This window comes from Propithecus coquereli, unplaced genomic scaffold, assembly GCF_000956105.1.
Source record: "Propithecus coquereli isolate 6110/MARCELLA unplaced genomic scaffold, Pcoq_1.0 Scaffold10, whole genome shotgun sequence".
Taxonomy (NCBI): Eukaryota; Metazoa; Chordata; class Mammalia; order Primates; family Indriidae; genus Propithecus; species Propithecus coquereli.
The window spans coordinates 3753112-3778701 of record NW_012133858.1 but is presented as its reverse complement, the minus strand read 5'-3'; the positions used below and the strand labels follow the sequence as shown (position 1 = coordinate 3778701).

General features: G+C 36.9%; 1 protein-coding gene across 2 annotated transcripts; it reads left to right on the top strand.

Annotated features, from left to right (window-relative positions):
* Nucleotides 1-886: 886 nt before the first annotated feature.
* CCDC58 (coiled-coil domain containing 58) lies at nt 887-25544 on the top strand. Of its 2 annotated transcripts, none has more exons than XM_012640453.1 (5): nt 887-940; nt 14439-14564; nt 17618-17764; nt 22236-22295; nt 25239-25544. In XM_012640453.1, exons 1-5 carry the CDS (start codon nt 890-892, stop codon nt 25287-25289), a joined length of 435 nt encoding a protein of 144 aa, XP_012495907.1. In that variant the 5' UTR covers nt 887-889; the 3' UTR covers nt 25290-25544. The 2 variants fall into 2 exon arrangements, with proteins under 2 accessions (XP_012495907.1, XP_012495915.1); XM_012640461.1 differs by lacking the exon at nt 887-940 and adding an exon at nt 1174-1224.
* Nucleotides 25545-25590: the final 46 nt, after the last annotated feature.

Genomic DNA, 25590 nt, shown 5'->3' with positions numbered 1-25590 from the left:
TACCGCGCCTCGCCCCTTGGGCCCCGCGCCGGGGCGGAGCTGTGGGAAAGGCCCTTTGCAGGGTGGGGGCCGTGCGCCTTCGCCTTATTACTCCCTGGTGCCGGAGTACCCGTTTAAAATAGAAGAAAAGATGCAGAACTTTTGTGAGCTGTGCGCTCCCCAAATACACTAGATAAGTCAGTATTTCAGTATACTGTTCCTCCAGTGCTTTCAATGAATATTCTTTTATCAAAAACACTTAATTGGTCTTACAGCGCCCAGGGGCCCTATTTCTTGTTGGCTTTTGAGCATCCCTGAACCTTAAGCATAGAAAACAACGTGTATGTTTTCCATTTTGCTTTCTATTTATTTTCTAAAAATATTTTATTTCCACCTCTAAATACCTTACTCCACCCATAACCACCCATCCACACTGCCAGAAATGCCCTTTTTATCTTGACATTTCTTAGTGGTCCCAAATTCTTAATGAACAAGACCTCTTTGCTCTCTATGGTCGGAGGTGGGGGGTGGGGTGGGTAGACATTGGAGTGCGAGGGGTTAGAAAGGCCTCCTTTCCCTAGATTTCTTCCTCGAACGACCCGGTTGGTGTGTCCAGAAAATTGTTTCCCTTTTGTAGGAAGATAGGATTGGAGTTAATGATCCCTTCAAGTTCTGACAATTTTTGATCCATGCATGTGGGCCACTTCCAGGAGGGTATGTTAAAGGGGTTAGAGTGAAAAGCAGGACAGCAGGGTGACGGCTTCGATGTGGATGGGGATCACGGAGAAGTGAAGCCTTGCACTCAGCTGTCTTTACAGAGTCCCCTCGTACCGGTTTTTGTCAGGCGGCGCCGCAGACACCTTCGCTCCGCGGTGATTGGCCTGCAGCAGGGTCCTCGCGTTTGTCCAATATGGCGGCGCCCAGTGGCGGTGTGAACTGTGAGGAGTTCGCCGAGTTCCAGGTGATGAGGTTTTCCTCATGTGGCAGGCGTGTCCCTCCTTTTGTCCCCAGACCCTATTCCCTGCTCTGAGAGGGAGTATGGACCAGTGATGGGAAAAGCGGGCAGTTCAGGGCTTTATTTTTAAGCCATTGGAGGTCATGGGGGGCGCTGGTTTGGCCTTAGAGAGGGAGGCTGCTCCGGAGAGGGAGGGAGAAGGGGGTCATAGTTCTTTCTGCGCCGCGCAGGCCTTGACTGGAAAAGTCTGGGTGGTTTCTCGGGGATAAAGCCGAGCTCTGGCTCTGAGGGTAAGGATTGCAACGATTTTGTAGTAGTCTACTGAACTCAGTTTCCAGCCTCTGCCATGCCTCTGCTACTTTTAAGTTGAGCTTTTGTGGGAGAGAAGAAAGTGAAGGAGAGCTTATTTACTTGATAAAGCAAACACGTGGTACAATTTATTATTTTTGTGGGCAAGGAGTTTGGAAGATTGGAGGGGGAATTAATTCTAGTATCTGATTCTATCTAGTTACAGAACTGAATTAAAAAATCATGATCTTAAAAATGTATTGCATTTTTAACTAAAGTTATTGAAAAATCGTTTCATGTGTCATTGACCTATGTTTAGTAAGCTTTGTGCTATGAACGGTTTGTAAGTAGTGATGTTCTTTAGAAGGTAATCTAAACAGACTGAATTATTTGACAAATAGCATTTGGCCAAAAAAGTTTATGTGGGGTCTTTCCACCATTGTTTGCATCGTCTTCACCACTTCATTTGCTCTTCTACTAGATCAGAACAACAGCAACCAACCTCTTATGCTATCAGAGTGCCCAATAAATAAATAAAAATACTTGTAAAAATTTTTAAAAGGATAGAAAAAGACTGTTGGATTCCAAATTATATGGAGTATTTAAGGTTAATGCACCCATTTGTGGCCTTGGCCTTGTCACTTTAGTACTATGACATAACTTGAGTTAATGAGCTCATAATCGAGCAATGGTAGTCTTAAGGTCAATGGGAAAGAGTACTGGTTAGGAAATTAGATATTCTGGGTTTAGGACTGTGTCCGCCATTAACGTCTTTGTGACCTTGAGCTAATCAATTAACTCCTTTGAGAATTAACTTGAATCTGTAAAAAAGATTGTGTTAAGTAACATTTAAAGCTGTTTCCATGTCTATAGTTATTTGAATCTCTGAAATTAAATGTCAAAGGATCTCTTTGAGCTGTTAAAACATCGAAGAGTGCTTAAAGAACTTTTTGATTTTTCTTTTACATGGTCAGATAAAATGTAAGTGGGTCAAAAGCTAAACAAACTGTCTTGCCTAACCATTCCATTCACAGAGATAACATATATCAAAAGATCATAAAATGAGTCTTAGTCGGAAGGTCTGGTTTTACAGATCAGGCCTTGGCACAACATTTAACCTCTTTGTAAATGGGCATACTACCTTAGGCACACAAAAACATAAATGAAGGTGTTATAAAAATGTAAAATTTTACTATAACATTTAGGTTTAGATGAGTTTGGTAAAATTATAAAACATGATTGATTGGCATTCTCATAAATTATTGATCAAAGATTATATATTTTTAAAGCTATTAAACCATTACGTTTTGTGTATAAGGATCCTAAATGTGGAAAGCCCTGCACTGAATACTGTGGAAGAGAAACAAAAAGCTATGTATTTTTTACTTTAAAGATTAGGTGTACAATTTTCAGAATTTTATTTTAAAAATGTTCAAACACTACAGAAAATTTGAAAGAATTGTGCAGTGAACACTCATGTACCAACCATCTGGATTCTGTAATCAATGATTTGTTATGTTTATCACATATCCATCTATCCATCTCTCTATCCATCAACTCACCTTTTTATTTTATTTATTTTTTTGATGCATTTCAGAGTAAGTTGCAAACATCGATATATTTCACTCCCAAACATGTCAGCATGCATATCATTAACTAGAGTTCAATATTTTGCCATTATTTACAGTAAAATTTGCATACAGTGATGTGCACAAATCTTTAAGAGTGCCATTCAATGAATGAGTTTGATGTTTACATACACCTGCAATGCAAACCTCCATAAACATAGAGAATAATACTGTCAAAAGTTTCCTCATGTCCCTTCCTAGCCAATCCTTGCCACTATCCTCCTTTCCTCCCTCCCCCCAACTGCTGCTCTGATTTTTTTTCCATACAGGTGTATATTTTAAAGTTTAAGGATAAAGTGTTTTAAATTTTTGCAGTTTTTCTTTTACCATTGTAAAAATTAGATTTAACACTCCTGGAAAATATCCTGTTTCCAAATTGAAATAAAATTCAGAAATGAATGTTTAAAATTGACTGCCTGGAATCCCATTATAGCATTGATTCAACGGAAATATATTGGAGACTATAATAGTCTGGTAATGATGCCATAACAAAATATCACAGACAGGTGGCTTAAACAATAGAAAGTTATTTTTTTACAGTTCTGGGGTCTAGAAGTCTAAGATCAAGGTGCCTTCAGGATTGGTTTCTGGTGAAGCTTCTCTTCCTGGCTTGCAGATGGCTGCCTTCTGGGAAAGGGATCTCTAGTATCTTCTCTTCTTATAGGGACACTAGTTCTACTAAATTAGGGCTCCACTCTTATGACCTCCATTTAACCTTTATTACATCCCTGAAGACCCTATCCCCAGATACAGTCAGGCGAGCGATTAAATCTTCAAAATGAATTTTTTTTGGAGGGGGTACTATTCAGTTCATAACAGTAGCTATCAGGCACTTAGAGAGATCCAGTGGACAGGGTATAAAACAATGAACTTAATTTAAGTAGGGATATAAAACATGGAGAAGATATTGAAAAAAATGAATAAAATGCTATGAGAGTTTAGAGAGAAATAAGTCAAGAGACGGTAATTGAGTTGGGCCTTAGGTAGACAGAAACCAGGGTACTTTTAGGCAGATGCAGTAGTATATAGGCAAAAATTTTACGTATTTGGGGATAATAGAAAATAAGTGTTGCTGGAATACAGTGTTAGTACAGGGGCACATTGGGATTACACAAAAATTTGGAACCAGACAGTGGAAGGCCTTGCATGCAAGTGTGAGGTTAGGGAGTCATTTTTGAACAGAGTGGGTGAGATGATCATAGAGGTGGTTTAGGAAGATTCATTACTACTGCCACTGGCTTTGTTTAGGCCCTGTTATTTTTGCAACTAGCTGTCCAACAGGTCTCCCTGTCTAGGCATTCCTTTTGCTAATATATCCCCCCTTCAATCTAAACTCCATAATACCGTGACGTATAATATTATCTTCTGAGTTTTAGAATCCAAATCATGCTTCTAGTTTTTAGGCTCACGTGATTAAGTCTAAACTACTTAACGTGGCCTTTTAAAATAGTATCTCAAAGTGTGTCTCCCTAATCATATCTCTTACCACTGCTCTTACACATTTTTCTTTCTTCCCACTCACCTACCACCACCTCCAGAATGCATTTGAACTCTACTCTCTAGTCACATAGGCCTACTTGCTTTTTTCCTGAACATATCATGCGCTTTGTCATTTCTGTGTTTTTTTAAACCGATTGCCACTCTGAAATCCCTTCCTCCTTACTATGCCTGAGATCCAGTTCATATATCGCCTGGACAAAATCAGCTAGGTATTCCTTCCCAGAATGTTTGAAGTCTTTATATTTCTATTAGGAATATTTATTTATACATAATTGATTTTTATTCATATTTTAATTAGGCACAGATTTAGTAGATTATTTTCTAGCATCAACCCTGGTTCCTTTTGCTCTCTTTTCCTGTCCCCTGGGGGTTCAGGGTGTCAGAGGATTCTGGCAGTTACAGATAAGTTTGTGTTTCTTGCTTGGGGGAAGCACTGTGAGCCTTGCTGTAAAAATAGGGTTTGAGGGACCAGGTCTGCCTGAAAAAAGCATCATGCTAATGGGGTCTATTTCTGGGTACCTTCAGGCAGAGGGGGAGGAGAGAAAAGATTAAGGGAGTTCTAGACCATTCTTTAGAGTATATTGTATTTTAGTCATATAGTAGCCCTTTTCCCACCCCCATATACCCTAAAAACTGCGCAAAGTAATAAGAGAAATTTTCCTGAGGATTAATCTTAGGAGTAGACTATAGTATAATTGTAGGGGCAATAGAACGTTTTCTGTCCTACCCACTGCTAAATATGAGTACTCCTTCAGTACCTAAATTGTCTTCCAAGAGAATGAGATTTCCCCCCCTCCACAATTAGAAGATATAAAATGTAATTCCAAGAAAAGTGTCTGAATAATCTCAAAGGGTCAGCCTAAAATTAGAGATTAACAATATCTCAAATCTCTTTGTTTTGAGGAAGATAAAAGATAGGACAAGCTTGGGACACTACAAAATTTGTAGCGTTATCTTTTGAAATGATTTGATGTTTATCAGCTGAGGGTTCCAGGTCCTACACAACATGTAGCCTTCAGAGAACCTCTTAACTGTATTTTTGTATTATCTCTGTGGACATTTATTGCAGTTTATTGTGTGTGATATCTGTTCAGGGATGTCATTTGTATATTTTCTTGGTGAATTTGTGAGAAAGTGGGTGGAGAGTGTGCCATTGGATCTAGGCATCAGGTAGGTAATCAGTAATTCCTTATGAATGATCCACGTGATTCAACAGTAGCATTTTTGGACCTGCATTCACTTTCATTTGCTCTCAGTCTGTGAGGGCCACCTGACCTTTTGCCTAGAACCTCTTGAAGTTGCTTTAAGAGCTTTGGTACTTTTTTCCCTGTAAAGAAATGTGAGCCTGGTGAGGTGGTTTATAGTTCTTTTCCTTCTCCCTTTCCAGTTTTGAAAGAAATCCTTTTCTACATCTTACCTCCCTTTTTTCCTTCTCTTTGGCTTTTCTGGAATCTTTTCTGTAACATTTAAGAATAGCTTACAGTTCTCAGCAATATCTGAACAAGTACATTATCAGTTCAGAGATTATTATTGTATTTTTCTAGAATATAACACTGTCCAATAGGACTTTTGGTGATGGTGGAAATGTTTTACATTTGTGCTGTCTACATATGGTAGATGTTAGCACCATATGGCTCTGGAACACTTGAAATGTGGCTAGTGCAACTGAGGAACTATTAATAAATTTCAAATTGTGTTTAATTTTAATTTAAATAACATCACGTGGCTAGTGTCTGCCATGTTGAAAGCTAAGCTCTGGATCATATGTTGATACATCTCTAGACATAGAGAAAAACTAATATATAGTCATGTGCCACATAATGACCTTTTGGTCAATGACAGACCATTTATATGACAGTGGTCCCATAAGATTGTAACACCATGTTTTTACTGTACCTTTTCTGTGTTTACATACACAAATAACAAATACTTACCATTGTGTTACAGTTGCCTACAGCCTTCAGTAGAGTAACATGATATACAGGTTTGTAGTCTAGGAGCAATATGCTACATAGCCTAGGTATGTAGTAAGGTTCGTGTGAGTACACTATGATGTTCACACAACAACAGAATCGTAATGAGGCATTTCTCAGAATGTATCTCCATCATTGAGTGACACATGACTGTATTTGATAATCCACACTTGTAGGTTCCATTGGTAAGACTGTAAAATTGATGGATTCATTACCTATTTAATGCAGATAAATTCCCATTGCTGTGCAAGTATGTCCAAATTGTTTTATTGGAGGGGAGTTTGGCTATAGTGATTAAGGTATAGCTGGTGTTCAAACTCAAAACTGGTTAAAGTTCAGAGTCAATAAAAACCCTAGGAAATGTCAAACTACATAATCTTTCACCTGGATTGTTGTACCGATCTCCTAACTGATCTCTTTACATCTACTCTTGTTCCTCTCCAGTCCAATTTCCATACCCTAACATAATCATTTCAAAACACAGATCTGATCATGTAACCCCACCACCATACTTAAAGCACTTTATTGGTTACCCATGGCTAGGGGAAAGACTAAAATCCTGTAACATGACCTGTAGTAGTAGGTCTCATCTCACACCATGGTTTCTCTTACTGTCTGCACTTAAACCACATTAACTTTTCAGTCCATTAAACGTTTAAATAGCTCGCTTCAAGGTCATCCATTATTTCTATTCTGCTAAGTCTAAAAGTTAATTTCTTGTCCATGTAATTCTTGACTTGGTAATGTTCAACACAATTGACCATTTCCTCCTTTAAACCTTTCTTCCTCTGACTTCTGTGACATCACAGACTTTTTTCTGTACTTTTAGATACTAGAATTCCTTCTTGATCATTGGCTCTCTTCACTTCCTACAGTCTCCCTCAGTGATCTCTTCTAGTTTCATGGCTTTAAAGAACATCATCCGTTCATTGATGTAACTCTAGCCCAGATCAGTGTCACACTGGTATATTCAACTTTTTACTCCACTTTTCTACTCATATCTAACAGGCATCTTAAACTTAACAAGTCCAAAACAGAACTTTTTTTTAAAAAAATTTTACTCTACAAAATCTCAAACATACACAAAAGGAGAGATGGTACCATGTGCACTATGAACCCATCCCCCAACTCCAGCAATCAATTCATGGCCACTCTTATTTCATCTATATATTACTATCACTTGCCCCACCCTAACCTGGTTATGTTGAAGTACATCCCAAATATCAATCTTTTTTTCCTGTAAATATTTCAATCTTTATCTCCAAAAGATTACAAAATTTTATCACAATACTGTATCACATAACAACAATAAGCCGTAGTATCATCAGATATCCTGTGAGTCAGAACAGAACTTTTGATCTTCCTACTCCTTCCAGATCTCTTCCTTTCCTAGTCTTCTCCTCACCTCCATCAAATAATGGTACTACCATACATTTAGTTGCTCAGGCCTCAAACCTAAAAGTCATCCTTTTTTTTTTTTAAAATCTGCCACCACCAATTCATCAGCAAGTCATGTTAGTGCTATTTTCAAAGCATTTCCTGAATATGATTCTACTGTTAACCCTTTATCAAACCATCTTTATCTCTTGACGTGACCGCCCTGGTAATCTCCTAAATGGTCATTCTATTCCCATTCTCCTCCTTCTCTAATCCATTCTCCTCACAGCAGCCAGAGTTAACTTTTGACAAATTAATGTTACCTTAATGTTGTTTAAAACCCTGTTGCCCGTAGAACAGAATCCTTAATCATTTCCATGGTCTATATCAGTGGTGGGGAACCTTTTCATGTTGGAAGGCCGCATTAATTTAGCTGTAATCAAATAAGGCTGCATTTAAGAAACTTCAATTAGATACACTTAAAAATGTACATTTCAAAAAATGAAAAGTATTTGTTAACTTTAAAGTTAATTTTTTTTTACTTCATCAATTTCATTTACTTCCTTTGAGAGGAAAAATATCTTCACAGGCTGAATAATGTTAAAGTTAACTAACCTTTTACTGACTTTGTTGTGTCTGCTTTTTGTTGGAAAGCATCTAAATATTAGGTTGAAGCATGGAGGCCTGCAGTTTCAATTGATCCTCTAGATGGGTATCAGTCATTTGTGACCTTAAGGGCATCTTGATTTGGGTTAGGTAGGAGAACGTTGATTCACAGCAATAAGTGGTTGAAAAGCAAGAAAGCATTTTTTGGGCATGTTGCCAAAGTCATGGGTATTCTGCATTTTTCCGTGTTTCAGTTGGATCTTTCTTGGCATCAGAGAATGACTTTAAAATGTCATCTATTGAGAGCTCAATCAATTACATTTATAGTTCTTTAGGTGCCTTGGTGATATCAACTAGATGAGGCTGAAATGCTAATTTGAGTATGATGTCATGATTCTTAAAGTCAGTGAACCTTTCATTGTATTCTCTAATTAATAGGTCTACAACAGCTGCGTATTCTTCAAATGATTTGCATATATCATCCTGCTCATCACTGATCTTTCCTAACTGGGGAAAATGTGCACCCAAAATTTCCTTTTGAAGAAGCAGTGTTTTGAAAAAAGCTTTTTTTGAAATGCTTGGATTTTTTGCCACATATCATATATAGACTTAGTTTTACCTTGCAAAGAAATAGTCAAATCGTTTTGATTTGACATGATACCACACAGAAATGCTGCATTTGTAGAGAAATCTTCTTTCAATAATTCACATTGCTGATCCTATTCTTCATAAAATTTAACTATCTGTTCTCGCAGAGATAAAATTCTCATGTTAGACCGTCCCTGCAACAGCTAATGCACTTTAGAACGCTATGGCAAATCCACACTGAATACCTTGTTCAACTTTAGCATGTTATGAAACTAATGATACTGTGTTGCATTTGCACGAAAATAGTTAATACTTACAACTTGTCACAAAGTGTCATTTAGAATAGTAGATTTAGCACAGATTTTTCTGATGGAAGATACAGTGAAAAGAAATGAAAGCATCTGGATCTGTTAATACTTTATCTGTGCAATAAACCCTTCATGTTTTCCTGTCATGGAAGGTGCACCATCTTGTACATACACTCACTAAATTTACCAAATTCAATCTAACTTCATGACATTTATCTTGAAAGTTGTTGAAGATATCTATTCCTCATATTCTGTTAGCAAGAATGCCAAAAGCAAGTAACTTTGTAGCAAAGAAAATCTTCTGTTATGACCCAAATGAAGTATAAAACCTGCTCTGAGTCAGTAGCATGAGTTGATTCATCCAAAGAGATTGAATAATACATATTTTCCTTTTGAAGTATTGCACGAAGTTCTGTTAAATTGAAGGCTAATTCATGCTGCTAATCAGTTATGATTCTCTTTGAAAGAGGCAGTTGTTTGTACTTTGAAATGTCATCAGGGTCTAAGCATCCTACAACTTCTACGATGCATTTTTTTACAATTTCTACGTCACTGAATGGCTTCCCTTTTCCCCCGAATATGTAAGCTACTTTGTAAGTTGCTTCAGTGGCATTATTTCCAGGTCTTATCATTGTTTGACAGAATTGTCTTTGTTTTTGCTTTTTATCTTTTAATTTCTGCAATACAACCTTTTGCGCCTCTCCCCCTATTTTAAAATATCTGTGGTCCTTGTGAGTGTTACAATGCTGATGAGGATTGAATTTCTTTAATGTTGATATGGCAGTATCACAAAGCAAGCAAATCATCTTATCTTTACCAGAAACACGATAATCTTGCAATTCCTAATCCTTATTAAAAAGTCTGTTTTCTTCCTTCCTTTCAGTGTTCTTGTGGTCATCTTTGATGTGATGGGCTGTTAAGCAGACAGAATTAAAAAATACTGTTGAGCTGTGCAACTATTCACAAATTCCACTTCAAACAGAAACACAGTGCACTGTTGTCAAAAGCTGATAACAGACTGGTGTACTCAACCCCCATAAACGACACCAGTCAGGTGGGGGAAGTTAGAACTAAATCATGAGCATAGCAGCCGTCGCTTTAGCGCCCATGGCTTACTGATGTTGTAAATTGTGTCTGTCAATCTGGGAGGATTATTTCATTGAACTTATTTTATTCTTAGGTATTTTAAATATGTTCAGTTCAAAAATAAAAGAAAAATACAAAAGGTGAACAAAAATGTGTTGTTCTATAAAATTTGGATTCAGTTTAAAGGCCACACTTAAGGACCTAGAAGCCCATACAGTGCTTTGTGGCCGCAGGTTCCCCACCCCTGGTCTGTGTTGTTCCGTGTTCTGGTCTACTCTGACCTCACCTCAGAACACTTGCCTTCTTTTAATTCTTCAAACACGCCAGTGTTTGTTCTTGCTTCATAAGTTTTGATCTATTGCCCCAGATGCTCAGTTTTATTCACATCATTCAGGTTTCAGCTCAAATGTTACATTCTCAGAGAAGCCTTTATTAATCTCCCTATCTAAAGTAGCTTCCAAGCTCCATTTGGTCACTGTTTATCTTGTTACCTTAGTTTGTTTTCTGTTCTTTTTTTTTTTTTGAGACAGGATCTTGCTCTGTCATCCACGCTGGAGTGCAGTGGCCTGATCATAGTTCACTGTAACCTTGAATTCCGGGCTCAAGTGATCCTCCTGCCTCAGGCCTCCTGAGTAGCTTGGATTCCAAATGCACCATCACACCCAGCTAATTTTTAAAAATTTTTTCTACAGATGACATCTCCTTGTGTTGCCCAGGCTAGTCTTGAACTGCTGGTGTCAAGCAATCCTACTTTGGCCATCCAAAGTGCTGGCATTACAGGCATGAGCCAGAGTGCCTGGGTCTGTTTTTTTTTTTTCCCTACCACGGTATTTTTCAGAATCTGAAATTGTGTTGTTTATGGGAGTACTTGTTTATCGTCCACCTTCCCCCTTTAGGAATTTTGCTTTATAAGAACAAGAACTTTTTCTGTTTTGTTCACCACGGTAGCCCTGGTGTTTAGAATGGTGCCTGACGCATACTGGACATTAGTACAGTTGGCCTTCCCGTATCTGGGTTCCGCATCTGTGGATTCACACTGAGGATCAAAAATATTTGAACAAAAATTGCATCTGTACTGAATACTTACAGACTTTTTTCTTGTCATTATTCCCTAAACAATACAGTATAACAACTATTTACATAGCATTACATCATATTAGGTATTATAAGTAATCTAGAAGTGATTTAAAGTATATGAGAAAGTATGTATAGGTTATATACAAATACTGTCCCATTTTATATAAGGCACTTGAGCATCCTTGGATTTTGGTATCTGAGGGAGGTTCTGCAACCATGCTACCAATTCCTTATGGATACTGAGGGACAACTGTAATTTTTTTTTTGGGGGGGTGGAGACAGAGTCTCACTTTGTCATACAGTGGCATCGTCATAGGTCACTGCAACCTCAAACTCCTGGGCTCAAGCTATCCTGCCTCAGCCTCCCAAGTACCTGGAACGGCAGGTGCCCACAGCCATTCCCAGCTAGTTTTTTCTATTTTTGGTAGAGATGGGATTTCACTCTTGCTCAGGCTGGTCTCGTAATTCCTGACCTCGAGTGATCCTCCTGCCTCAGCCTCCCCAGAGTGCTAGGATTATAGGCGTGAGCCACTGTGCCCAGCTGGGTATAATTTTGTTTTAAATGAAAAATGAGTTCCATGAATGAACTCTGTGGTACTCTCTCTCTCACTGTTGCATTATTTAAAGAAGAAAGGTTACTAAGGGCTTTCATAGCCAAGGAAAATTTTATCCAAAAGGTACAACTTAATCCTTGGCATCAGATTAGTTCAAGTTAACAGGGAAAAAGAAAGTGTTGCAAGATTTTAAAGGAGGCTTTTTTTTTTTTAAGTTAGACAAGTTGTAGGAGGTAAAGTTGTCAAGGTGGGTTCCTGTCTTCTACTTACCTATTTTTAGTTAATTTTTAATTATTATGGATACATACAGTTGTGCATATTTATGGGGTACATGTGATGTTTTGATACAAAGATATAATGTGTAATGATCAGTTAGGGTAATTAGGGTATCCCTTCCCTCAAGCATTTATCATTTCTTTATGGTAGAAGCATCCCTATTCCACTCTGTTAGTTATTTTGAAATAGAAAATAAATTATTATATAACTATAGTCACCTTACTGTGCTACTAAACATTAGATCTTATTCCTTCTAACTGTATTTTTGTGCCCATAAACCACCTCCTCTTTATCCCCTCCCCACTACCCTTCCCAGCCTCAACTTACCTAATTTTTTGACTCCCTAAATGGTGCTATTGTCATTTGTTTGGAATTTACCACCTAACGGACATTATATGTCCTCCACTGTATATAGCACACTATTTAAAATGGTGGTTGCCCAATGAATATGTTGATATTATACCCTAAGAATTCCAGTTTACAAAGATACTATCAACAAAAAAGAAAGATACAGGAAGAAGAGATAAGATAAAGAATTAGATTTATTTTAAAGTATGAAGAACTTGGTTTTAGACCTGATGTTTGCCTGTGTCTTATTAGTCTCGATTATGGGCCTTCCACAAGCTGTTTTTCTTCGAGATCTAGAAAAGGCCACTAAATTCACTAAAGATTAATGGAATGATAGAAAAAATTGTAGACTACAGACTTAGCTTGAATGGACTATTACAATTGGAAACAAACTAATGTTCATTAGTAGGGAAGTGTTCAGATAAGTTGTGCCTCCACAGGAAAGAATATTTATGCAACTATTAAAAATGTCTTCAAGGCATTTTTACTAACAAGGGCAAAATGCTCATAGTATATAATGTCATAAAGCAGGACTTCAAAATGTTACCTAGTACCTCAGTTTTATAAAAAATATTCATAGATATGTATTAAAAAAAAGACCAAAGGAACATGTTAAAATATTGACAATGGTTAACTATGGATGATTTTTGTTTTCTTTAAAATTTTCTTGTAATTTTTCTAAAATGTAAGTAATAACTTGAATCGCAGTAAAAGTTTTTATTTTAACAAATGGACGAAGAAAGATATGAAGGAGTTGGTTGCAGTCAGGGATTTAAGTTTGGCGAAGGAGAGAAGTAGGGTGGTATGTTGAGGGAGATAGAGAATCAAGCAGTTGCTTTTAATATGTATTAATATTGAATGTTAACTTCCATGTTTTCAAAAAGTATATTCCTAATATTTTATAATTATGTTTTCTTTGATTTTTCAGTAGTCATGGTTTTTTTGTTAATGTTTGGGTTTTTTGTAAATTTGGGAAACAAGAAAAAGAAGGGTGTACTGCTAGAAACACCTGAAGATGGAATGTAGGTGATGCTCAGCCTTCTCTAGTGACAAGTGGGAAGAGGTGTACTAACCAAAATGGGGGGAGGGACTATACTGGGTAGGTCATTATCACCAGTCTTTCTAAGTTCCCAGTGCTTTTGGTCTTATTTTTCTTTTGGTTGGTTTTTTTGAGAATTGGAGACTTTCTGAGGGAAAGGGTATCCTTGGGAGATTTGTGCAGGGTTACTAAGGGTAAAACTAATTCCTACTTGTGCTGTGAACGTGAAAGCCATGAAGAGCTTTAATTGCTTCTCTTGCAGCATGTTTTGTTTTACTTGTTTTTATCTCAAAAATAATACACAATTGTAGTAAAAAACTAAAAGGCGAAAAGCCTAAGAGAGTATAGATTACTTTCTGCTAGTTAACTACTACTATTAGTTTCTTGTATATCTTTCCAGAAGTTTTCTACTAGCATATTTTATAATGACAGGTGAAGAGGGAGCAGAGCAAGCTGAATCATTACCCTGGGTTATGATGGAGAATCTGTGGTAGTCAAGTTCAATAGAACTCTATTGGCTGTAGGCTGGAGATGGAAAGAGCATACACTGTTTCCTAAGCACGATGCCAGCAAATGGATTTAAATATGAGTAAGACAGTCTTAACCCTCAAGACAGTCACAGTTGAGCCAAGGAGGTAGAGTTGGTGCCCACTGTTAGAATTACTATTACTTAACCTACCTATCATCCTTATATAATAAAGATTTTCTTATGGTTGTACTGTATTTGGCTTGGTTTCCCCACTTTTAACTTAAAGGGTTGTGAAATATCCAAGAGCTTTATTTTTTGCTTAAAAACTTATTTTTTATTACTTAACTTTCCATTCAGATTATATTCTTTTATTTTAAATATATATAGGAATTACTCAAGGTGATGAGGACAATTGATGACAGAATAGTACATGAATTAAACACTACGGTTCCAACAGCTTCCTTTGCAGGGAAAATTGATGCCAGCCAAACCTGTAAACAACTTTATGAGTCTGTAAGTGTATCTTTTGAATCTCTCTTTCACTTCTTTTATGCCTTTCTTTGCAGGCAGAATAAGAAATCAATGATCATGTAACTAAACTGTGAATAAAAGAATGACATCTTCATATTTCCTTGCCCACATCTGAAGGTGTATATAAGTTTTGATCTGGTTTCTACAAACTAAAGAAAATGTGTGATCTTATGCACAAATCTGTGAAGAGATGGTTCTAAAGAAATGGAACAGCCATTTTTTTGGCCTCTGCGTTGCGACCCTTTAACTTAAGGAGACCTTCTGCACAAAGGAATGAAGAGGGGAGTGAAACAGTAAAGTAAAACAGTAACAAGAGCAAGGACTTTGAGTAAATCAACTCGAAAAAGCCAGATAGCTGATATATGGAAGAATGAAAACCGTTCACATCTTTTATATATATTATATCTTCTTTTTTCCCCCCTCACTCCTCAGGAAGGAGAAAAGAAGCATTTGGCAGTTGGGCGGGAAGGAAAGCCACAGATAAAGTGTCCTTTCCTGAGGCTTTGGTTTCTCAAGTATATATTTTTTCATCGCCTCCCTTTATTTCTCTTTTTAATTTCCAAAAGCCAAACGAAATAACAATGCAGTTAAATATTTGTTACAGTTTATTTATTTATATCCTTTCGTTAACTTGGAAGTCCAAATGATACTTGCTATTTCAAGTTCTACCACAGGTTACTATTTGGATTCATAGTCATATAAAGAAAATATTATTTAAAACCTAGAGTTCCTTTCTCAAATCCATTTTAGGTAAACTTATTCATATCAGTTAAATTCAGAGCATTAACTACTTATATTTTTGTAGCGCTTTTATATTAAAGTATGTATGTTATTTTATTGAATGATCAGGTAAGTCTTGTAGCTTGAGAAAATTGCAAAATTGTGGACTTTATTGAGTAGAATCCAGTATTGGGAGTAGGTAGTATGGGTCTGAGTCCTAATTTACTATGAGGTTGTTTGACATTTCACTTAGTTTCTTTGAGTATCTCTGTTTAAAGAACTAGAATTTATGATCACTTTAGTGATACCCCCTTCTCACTTCACTGCTGATACAATCTCTATAGTCCATTCAGTTGTTTCAATTTGTAATCTTCTTGTTAACCTAGAGATTTATAGTGTAGTGATTAACAACATGAATTCCAGATCTAGAATAAACCCCACCTGTGATACTTCCTAGCTGGGCGACCTTGAACACGTTATATAACTTCTTTGCCTCAGTTTCCTTATTTATAAAATGGTATAATAATAGTACCTAGTTCATAGGATTGTTAGAGGATTGAGTTAATATAAAGTGCTTACTGTACTAAGTGTTTTGCATATAAATGTCTGCTGTTGCTACTATCATTATTATTGTATTTTAATCCTTTGTTGAATCAGGATAACCTCGCATACTAAATTTGGAACCTCTCTGTTTTGGATATCCTCGTATGTGTGTTTGGGTTTTTCTTTGTCTGTATCTGTCTGTAGAGGGATCCAGTAACATGTATATCATGTAAAGGATAGTTTATCAAGTAGCTTCGCACCAGGGATCAGGCCTGCGGCAGAGTGCCCATGCCAATAAGTACCACTGAGTTTCTTTAAATATTGGATCAGTCAAGAAGTAGAACTCTGTGAAACGTCCAGGTTGCTCATAGTCACCCTGACTTTAGTCCCTGACCCAGCTTCCTTCTATAGCTGATGAAGGAATGTTTGCATTTTCTGGTGATAACAGTTCTTCATAGGAGATGATCAGTAAAGTTATTATGAAGCACTAATTTTAGAAATTCCAAATCTCAAAAGTATACTCATGGTAAAAGTAAAACAATTTCAGTGAGATCCCCTTATTAGAGCATATTCCCTTCAATCTGCGAAATTTTTCTAGCTTTACATTGTTTATTCCCATGATAAACATAAAAATCAATACTGGACAATAAAAAGTCTATGAACTTAAAACAGTGCTTAAAAAATGCAAAATTTGGTGGTGTCGTCAAAATTTGGCTGTGGGCTGGGCACGGTGGCTCACGCCTGTAATCCTAGCACTCTGGGAGGCCGAGGCGGGCGGATTGTTTGAGCTCAGGAGTTCGAAACCAGCCTGAGCAAGAGCAAGACCCCGTCTCTACTAAAAATAGAAACAAATTAATCGGACAACTAAAAATATATAGAAAAAATTAGCCAGGCGTGGTGGCGCATGCCTGTAGTCCCAGCTACTCGGGAGGCCGAGGCAGAAGGATTGCTTGAGCCCAGGAGTTTGAGGTTGCTGTGAGCTAGGCTGATGCCACGGCACTCACTTTAGCCCGGGCAAAAGAGTGAGACTCTGTCTCAAAAAAAAAAAAAAAATTTGGCTGTGATCACGGAGTGTGTTTGAAGCATGACCATCCTACCCAAGACAGAAAATCGTTAAGAACTGTTTTTTATTAGCTTTATTACATTAAGATGGAGGTTATTAAAGAGTTGTTCTGTCAGACATCCTTGCTTTCAATTAGTACACACAATTGGCGCAACCACTAACTGGGCTTCATATATAAGTTCCCCTTATCAATACTTACACTTTATGATCTTGAAAAGGGCTTTGTCTTACATAGGTAAGTAAAATCTCTACATAATTTCTTTCCCTTGTTGACAACATGAGACTGAAAAAATTATGAAAGGACAAAAAAAGAGAAGAATAGCAGTAAGTGGCTCAGAGGTGTGTGAAGGTGGGTGTAGGGTAGAGGAACATGTGGATGGAATAAGACAGGGAAGTGGGGTAAAGGAAACTGAAGTGAAAAGTCCAGCAGGGGGGAATGCAGGAAGAAAGGAGCAGGAAATACTGGGAACGTATTGAGGAAGAAAACAGTCTGGGACCTCATACCTTCTACCCTCAGAGGTGCTTCCTGTTATCTGTTTTTAGATGATTTAGCTGATACAATCTTCTCTTCCATGGATTCAATTTTTAGCAATGTTTTACAAAGTATTAAATTTCTGTAGTATCAAAATGAGGATTTTTTTTAAAAAAACACTAAATGTAATAAATCGATGTGTTTTTTTCCCCCCTTTTCATTCCTTTGTTCTTTTAGTTAATGGCAGCTCATGCCAGTAGGGACAGAGTCATAAAAAATTGTATAGCCCAGACCTCAGCAGTAGTAAAAAACCTCCGAGAAGAGAGAGAAAAGAATTTGGACGATTTAACGTTATTAAAGCAACTTAGAAAAGAGCAGACAAAGGTAAGTTGAACAGAATTAACATTTCTCAGGCAAAGTTTTTCCAATTGTAGCCTTCATAATAAAGGCAGTTTTTAATATGAAAATTTTGGGGTAAGTTATGGTTATTTTTAAAAAAATGACCAGGAGGTTAATGCTTCATTTTTAGTGGTCATTATTTTATTACATTTAGATATTAGTTGATAGATTAATGTGCATTTCATAAACAGATGCAGTGTAGCAGCTTTAGCTAAAATAAGCACATAATTTTATTTTCATTCCTTCCCCCCACCCGCCCCGTTAAAGACTTAGTACAGACCAACACCACATCAGAAATTCTAGGGAAATCACATCTGTACGGTATCTACCTGATGAGGCTTAACTTGAGAAGAAACATTTCTTAATATATTTATAGTTTGAAAATATTTACCTCTGGTTTCATTCTGTAGAAATCTGGTGAAATGTAATAACAACTATTTAGCTTAAGGATATTACCCTCTTCAGCCATAAAAATATAGTACTCTTTAAATATAACCAGATTCACTAGTACCTCATTATAATTTATTTCCCTACTGTGTAAAAGTTGCTATGGGTCTTTGGCCTTTTTTGGACATGCCTTTTTTCCACTTCATCCCCCATCCCTGCAGTGTTTTCACTTTTAAGGAAACAGCAAGTACTCACCCAGGGATGTGTCAGAGAAAGCTTTATTTTCCCAAGACAACTAATGTAGACGGTGTGGACCTCAGAATGTAGTTAATGCAGCAGAACTGTTTCTTTATAGCCCTTGTATGTGACGTGTCAACAAAACAATTGAAATATACAGCATATTTTATTATATGGAATGCATTGCTTTTTTTTTTTTAAGGGCACTCTTAGAGGGAATTCTTTGTTTTGTATAATTTTAAACTTACAGAAAAGTTGCAGGACCAGTACAAAGAACCGTATACCCTTTACCTATATTCATTTATTGTTTATATTTTGTCCTACTTGGCTAACGGTTCATTCCCTCCACTCTCCCTCTCTCTCTCCCCATGTGCATAAACATTTTTTTTTCCCCTGAACCATTTTGAGAGTGTGTTGGAGACATTGTACCACTTTATTCCTAAATTCATCAGTTATTTTCTAAGACAGGGATTTTTTCTTATATGACCATTGTACAATTAGCAGAATCATGTTCATATTTTAAGGTGACACAATAGGCGACTTACAGATCCTTGTGGAATGAAGTCATGCATTTCTTACTGAGCAGTCGTGAAGTTTGCTCTTAGATTAGTAGAAATAGCCAAACTTTGAAAAGGGGACCTTGTCGTCTCTTGAAAGCCTTTAGTAGAAAAGAAAAGAAAAACCTTTCCTTGCACACAGGTGCATAGGCCAAGCTGCAGCATGTTCTCAGTCATTCCACCGATTCAGGATATCTCACTGGATCCAGGATTCAGTCACTGTCTTTGCTGCTGTCTTTGTGACTGCAGCTCGTGACTACTGTATTAGGCAGTGGTGGATTCCTCAGACAGTGAATTTATGTGATCATGTCTATCTTACCCTACCCCCTATGTTCATGAAGGTTTATAGATAGAGGATATAAAACTGGTTAAAGTCTAGGTGATTTTGGATTTTGTATTTCAACAGACTCTTGAAGATGTTGGCAAAGGAAACTGCAGGGCAAGGCTGTTAAATCATAAACTAAAAAATTGCTATTTGCAAATTAAGTTGAACAGAATAGAGTGACTCTTGTTAGTGAAGAGTGAAGTTCAAAACTCTAAACCACTGAGTGTTTGGGAGTGTCACACAATTTTCTCAGCCCTCACATCTTCCCCTGTGCCTTTAGAGCCCAGAGAGAACCACCAGGACGACCACTGCAAGGAGGGGTTTAGAAGCCAATCAGAGAGCTATGTGAAGTTTGCTTTCTGGCGTTATAATATATAGAGCTAAGGGGTAACCATGGGTAGTATGTAAGCAAATAAGGAAATGTGAAATGTGCCATGAAGATGATGGAATCAAAGAGAGAGCTGTTAGAGATGTTTCAGCTCTACCTCTTCATTTTCTGTATGAGGAAACTGAGACTCAGAAATACTAACTGACATCCCCAGAGTCATGAGCTAGCAAGTGGTAGAACTTGGACTTTAACCCATTTATTCTGACTCTATTCAGTCAGTTTCTTTACATCAAGTTGTGACTAATAGTCAGATTCCACTTAGTTTAGTGAGCATATTTTATTTAGATACAGAGATGCCAGTCTAAAAATCTTCAGTTCTTTACCTGAATCTTTAACTCAAAAAAGTGCATTCCTTGCTGGAACTCTATAACTGCTGTCACCTATTACTGGCCTTTGAGAGGAAGTTTACCTGTTGAAGACCCAGAGCCTCAAAAAACAACCACCTCAGAGTGGTTGAGGTGACAGTTTATTGATGCCACTGATGAAATTGTATTAGAAGTTGGCTGTAATATCTGCAGTGTTCTAGAATATGAGACAACATGGTTTATAAAGGCAGATAGCTCTAAGGCAATGAATCCCATATACCTTGGTGGCTTTGTAACCTTATAAATTAATTGCTCGGAAACTTCTGATTTTCAGTCTATAAGATGGGATTGATACTTAGTAACTTCTTATATTTTCTTTTTTTTGGTGAGGATAAGATTATATAATATATGTGAGAGTTAGCATATTGGCTATTACAAAGTAGCCGTTCTGTTCCTTTCCTTTCCCTTTTGAGTCTCTGTGACTCCATATGTGTTATATTGTCTTTATGATATCACCAACCAGTGGCTTCTACCTTTTGTTTAATGAAGTTTTAACCATTGTTTAACAGCAGGGTATTGTGGGGGGAGGACTCAGTGTCTTTTTCGACAGTTCTAATTGTTCAAAGATTTTCTTATATATTGCAAAAATCTGCTCCCCTGTAATGTATATGTGCTGCTCCTTAACCGTGTCTCTGGAGCACACACAGGATAAGTCTAAACCCCTTTCCCCATGGCATCTCTTTAAATATTAGAGAGCTATTATGAAGACTATCTTAGTACATGTTGTCACACCCTGCTATTCAACTGAAGTTATTTCTTTGGCAGTGAGTTGATGCTTCGATGGAGTAGTAAAGCTTTAATGATTTTGGTCTGTATGGCTGATTAAAATGTCAACCTGAGGTTGCTTTGGTGGGCTTCTTCAGGCTTGTTATTACTTCCCATACAGGACCAATTGTCATAAATGTAGTCCTTCCCCTTGTTCCACAGTTCCAGCCGTGTGTACCTGCCTGTGCTTCGATACCAGTTCTGAATCTAGGAAGGTAATTTGTAAGGAGCCATTGGATCAGTACCAAGTTCCATTTTTATTAGTGTTGCATGCACACTTCTCAAACCTGCCAGAGCTACACTCCTAATTGGTCAGGATCTTTGGCCTGGGTGTCAGACTCGTGTTGCCCAGATCTTGTCGAGCTCTCTGGCATTTTGTTCCCAAATCTGGTCTGGGTTTTTGATTTTGGCCTGAGGAAAACATCCTGGTTTTAACCTCTTTGCTGCCTCAACTTGTAGTTCATGCTTTATTCTCCTCATTTTCCTGAGCATTTAAGCCCTGTTCCTGGAACTAGCTAGCTTCTTTCAAGTCCTGTGATCAGACGTGACTAGGAGTGTCTGCCATCTGGACCTGGCAATGAAATTGGCTACTTATCTGGTGCAGTAATTAGGTTGGCAGTTATAAGGAAAGTTGAAAAGACAGCATTTTTACCTTCAGACCTCTGGTTGTATGGTCAAGGTGTGGGAAACTCATACCTTTCTAGATCACTTGGGCCTTGTATAGTCCCTTTCCTCTCCCTGTTTTCCTTCCTGATTCTTTTTTCTTAATTCTCTATGCAAATCAGGTTTCTACCTCCTTGTCCTTTTTTTTATTCCTCTGTGCTATCTTTGCAAGTCTGTAGTTGTATAATCAATTTCCAGAACTGGAATTGTTGGGTTTAAGGACATGTGAATGTACATGTCGGATGAGTCTTGCCAAATTGCCCTCCATACAAGTTATAACAATTTATATACTCTTACTAAGAATGTGTATGAGTGTATCTTTTCCCACACCTTCACTAATATTAGGTTTTATCAGACTTTTTCATTTTTCATTTTGTCATATTATGGCTTAATTTGCATTTCTTTATACATGAGTAAAACTGAGCTTTTTTTTTTTTTTAAAGCCTATTCCCAGAAGAATTGAGCATTTTGTTTGATATATTTATTGTCCATTTGTATGTCTTCCATGAACTGATTGGGCATTGGAATTTTTTTTAAAGCTCTCAAGGTGATTAGAGTAATAATATGCAGCAAAGTTTGAGAACCACTGTTGCAGAATATTCAAAATTGATTGATATAGGAAGAGTGAGTTGTGTCAAAGAAGGTTCAAAAATCTACCATTTTAACAGATAAAGAATACAAAAGCAGCAGCAGATTTTCTTGGGAAAACATAATAGAGTGTGGTTTCAGTTCTTTAAATTTCATAACTTTTTTTTTTTCTTTCTTGCAGTTGAAATGGATGCAGTCAGAACTGAATGTTGAAGAAGTGGTAAATGACAGGAGCTGGAAGGTATAAAATAATGTTGGTTCTTAGAAAGAAGTAACAGGGAAACTGGACTAGCAAAGGGAAGCCAAGAGAGGGAGAGTAAAGAGCACCTTGAGGCTCTAAGGAAAATAGGAGAATAGAGATCATTCATTTACATTTACAACTTAGGGTTTAAACCTTTTTTTGGTTGTTGTTGGGGAGCTTGTAGTTAGTGTTTAAACTGAGCCATTTTCTAAAAATTAGCCAGATGCAGTGGCTCACACCTGTAATCCCAGCACTTTGGGAGGTCAAGACAGGAGGATCACTTGAGGCCAGGAGTTTGAGACCAGCCTGTGCAACATAGTGAGAACCTATCTCTAAAAAATAAAAAAAAATAAAAGATGAGCAGGGCATGGTGTGGCTCATGCCTATAGTCCTGGCTACTCAGGAGGCTGAGGTGGGAGGATTGCTTGAGCCCAGGAGTTCAAGACTGTGGTGAGCTGTGATCTTGCCACTGCACTCCAGCCTGGGTGACAAAATGAGACCCTGTATCTTTAAAAAAAAAAAGCTTTACAAGCATATGGTAGAATTGTGTGACCTGCTATCATAACAGAATTGGAGACATTCCTTTGTCTCCTAATACTCATTACAGGCATATTTGATGTATAGAGTAATTACTCTAGTTAACTCAACATTTAAGGAGGTTATTTGTTAAAATTAGCCTTTTGAGCTGGGGTATTTTTCATACATTTTCGTATCATTAGCTACCCTTTACAGTTGCTTGTCTTCTAATGTATCAGATCATGAAACTTTTTATTGTACATAACTTTCCTGGTATCTGATAGTGGAGCTTTTTAATTACTCATAGACTCACATGCTCCTTATTACCACTGCATAGTTCTGATTAGGAACTAGATTGGGGGACCAGATCCCAGGAATTTACATGTAGTCAAAAATCACAAAACTCTGACTTTAGTTTTCTGTAAAAGTATATCCATTTACCCCTCTCTCAAACTCCTCATCTAAAATATTTCTAAAGGGCACAAATCTATTGAATCTCAAAGGATGAACTGAAAATTCTGTTTTATTTTTTGAATTTAACTAATGAAGTGGTGTTAAACCATATGCTTTTGAGAGAGAGGTTAACTAAACCAAAAATAGAATGTACCAACTTGCTGAGACATGAATAAATTGCAAAATACAAATTGACTTTCTTTGCTTTATCGCATTTCTTTATCTCATCCTCTTTGCCAAGATTTCCTATTCCTGCCCTTTCTACCAATGTGATAAGGTGTTTGCCACTTGAAAGATTTTGGCAGTATCTGTACATTTATATTCTCTGGAGAAATATTAATAATATTTTACTCTTGGGATTGGATGAGGGAGGGGTACAAATGAACATCTGGCTTGAAAACCAAGGGTAGAGGTTATGATATATGAAAAATGTAAAGGGAAGAGTGAACTGTTTCAGATTTGATATTAGTTTTAAAGAAAATATGCTTTATCCATTCAACAGAAAATGAGGCCCCCTGCCTGTTTTAAAAAGAAGAAAATGCAGCTGTGGTGTAGTAGGCCAGCAGAAGTGGATTGGATAGGAAATCGTTTAGGAAAAGGATTTGGAGAGGCTCAGCCAGGTTGTATATATCATCCCAACCAGTGTATCAAAGCCACTAATCTGAGGCCTCCTCTGGTTTGAACATTGGGAATTTCAGGGAAATATCAGGACTGGAACCTGGAGTGAGATGAGTTATAAGACGAAAGGCCTGTAAGACGAAAGAGTCTATGTAATTTCTAACATGTTTTCTTTTAATTGTGAGATACATATACCAAAGAGTATGTAACATGTAGAATTTAAAGAATATTATTAAAATGAACATTCATGTATCTAATTGAAGAAATTGAATAATGCCAGTACCTTAGAAGCTCCCTGTGTAGATTTTTCTTTTATTTTTATGATAGTCAACAGCAACCGACATAAGTAATTTAAAAATGATTTATTCTTTACTTCAAGGAAGTATGGGGGTAAATTCTGTGAAGAAATTCTTTTAGATTTTAGAATATTTTAAATTGGACACTAAAAATTTTTAGACATGTGATTGAAAAATTTTTCAAATATTAAAGGATATATAGTAAAAATTCTGCCTCCCACCCCTCCCCTTCAGCTGTCTCCTGTCCTTCTCACTTTTTTCTCTGAAAGAGTGGTATATTCGTACCTTTTCTAATTTTATGTGTGTATGTATTTTTCTGCCTTCATTACAAAAATGGAACTGTACTATCCATGCTTTGTTTTTTTCCTTTAATATATGCTAGAGATCTTTTCAAATCAGAACATAAAAGCTTCCTTATTCTTTTTTAAGCTTGCATAGGTATTCCATTGAATGGCCGTACCAAATTTTTCTTTAACACAGTTCCATATTGAAATACATTTAGTTACTGGGTGTTCTTTAAGCATTTACGATTTATTATTTGTTTAGATTTTTAGGAAACAAGGTAAGTAGAACAAAAAATTAATAAATTCATACAGTTTAGCAAAAAATTGGTCTACCTGGCAGGTATACCTACTTGTGAGAAGGATCTGAACAATTTAGAAAAGTACAACAAATATTTAAATAACAAAATCTATTCTTAAAAAAGAGGAAAAAGCTTTATCTTTAGTGTATTTTAGCTATTTTTATCTAATTATCCAAAATATGTCCAGAATATGGAACTAATGTTTATTAGTTACTAAATTAACTGGCTCTTGATGATTTTTTCCCTGAGTAACTTAATTTTATTAAAGTATTAAAATTGTCTTGTAAATGAGTATCAAGGCATCTTATGTACTCAAGCACCTGAAAACCGAACTGGCGAGGAAACTCTTCTGTTTCCTGGATCTGTTGACCTGGGACAGACATAATGTCCTCCTGACACACTCCACATTGAATTTAGTTCCAGGCCTGCTTTATACAGGATGACTTAGTGACTTTTGTTTCTGTTTAAATATTTTAGGTGTTTAATGAACGCTGCCGAATTCACTTCAAGCCTCCAAAGAATGAATAAAGAAAGAAAGATACTTTTTATTTAAAGGACCGGGTCATCTCATAAGAGCTAAGCATGACAGATATCAACAGGGTGGGCTTCCTAGGATGATTTCTGAGCCAACAGTCCAAGACCTTTTGTTGATTTCAGCCCCACTTAGCCAAGACCTCAAGTACAAATAATTCTGATAATTATGAAGAAATCAACTGCTATTTTATACTGATTCTATAAAAAAAAAGTTTTATAACTATTAAAATAATTTTCTGACTCAGTGTACATAAGTACTTGATTGCTTTCTATGTTAAGACAGTAAGTTCTCATA

Excerpts from the sequence above, each read along its gene's own strand:
- CCDC58 (XM_012640453.1), top strand. The coding sequence starts at position 890 with ATGGCGGCGCCCAGTGGCGGTGTGAACTGTGAGGAGTTCGCCGAGTTC. Across the intron at positions 17,765-22,235 it reads TTAGAAAAGAGCAGACAAAG|TTGAAATGGATGCAGTCAGA; the intron begins GTAAGTTGAACA and ends TCTTTCTTGCAG. Across the intron at positions 22,296-25,238 it reads TAAATGACAGGAGCTGGAAG|GTGTTTAATGAACGCTGCCG; the intron begins GTATAAAATAAT and ends TAAATATTTTAG.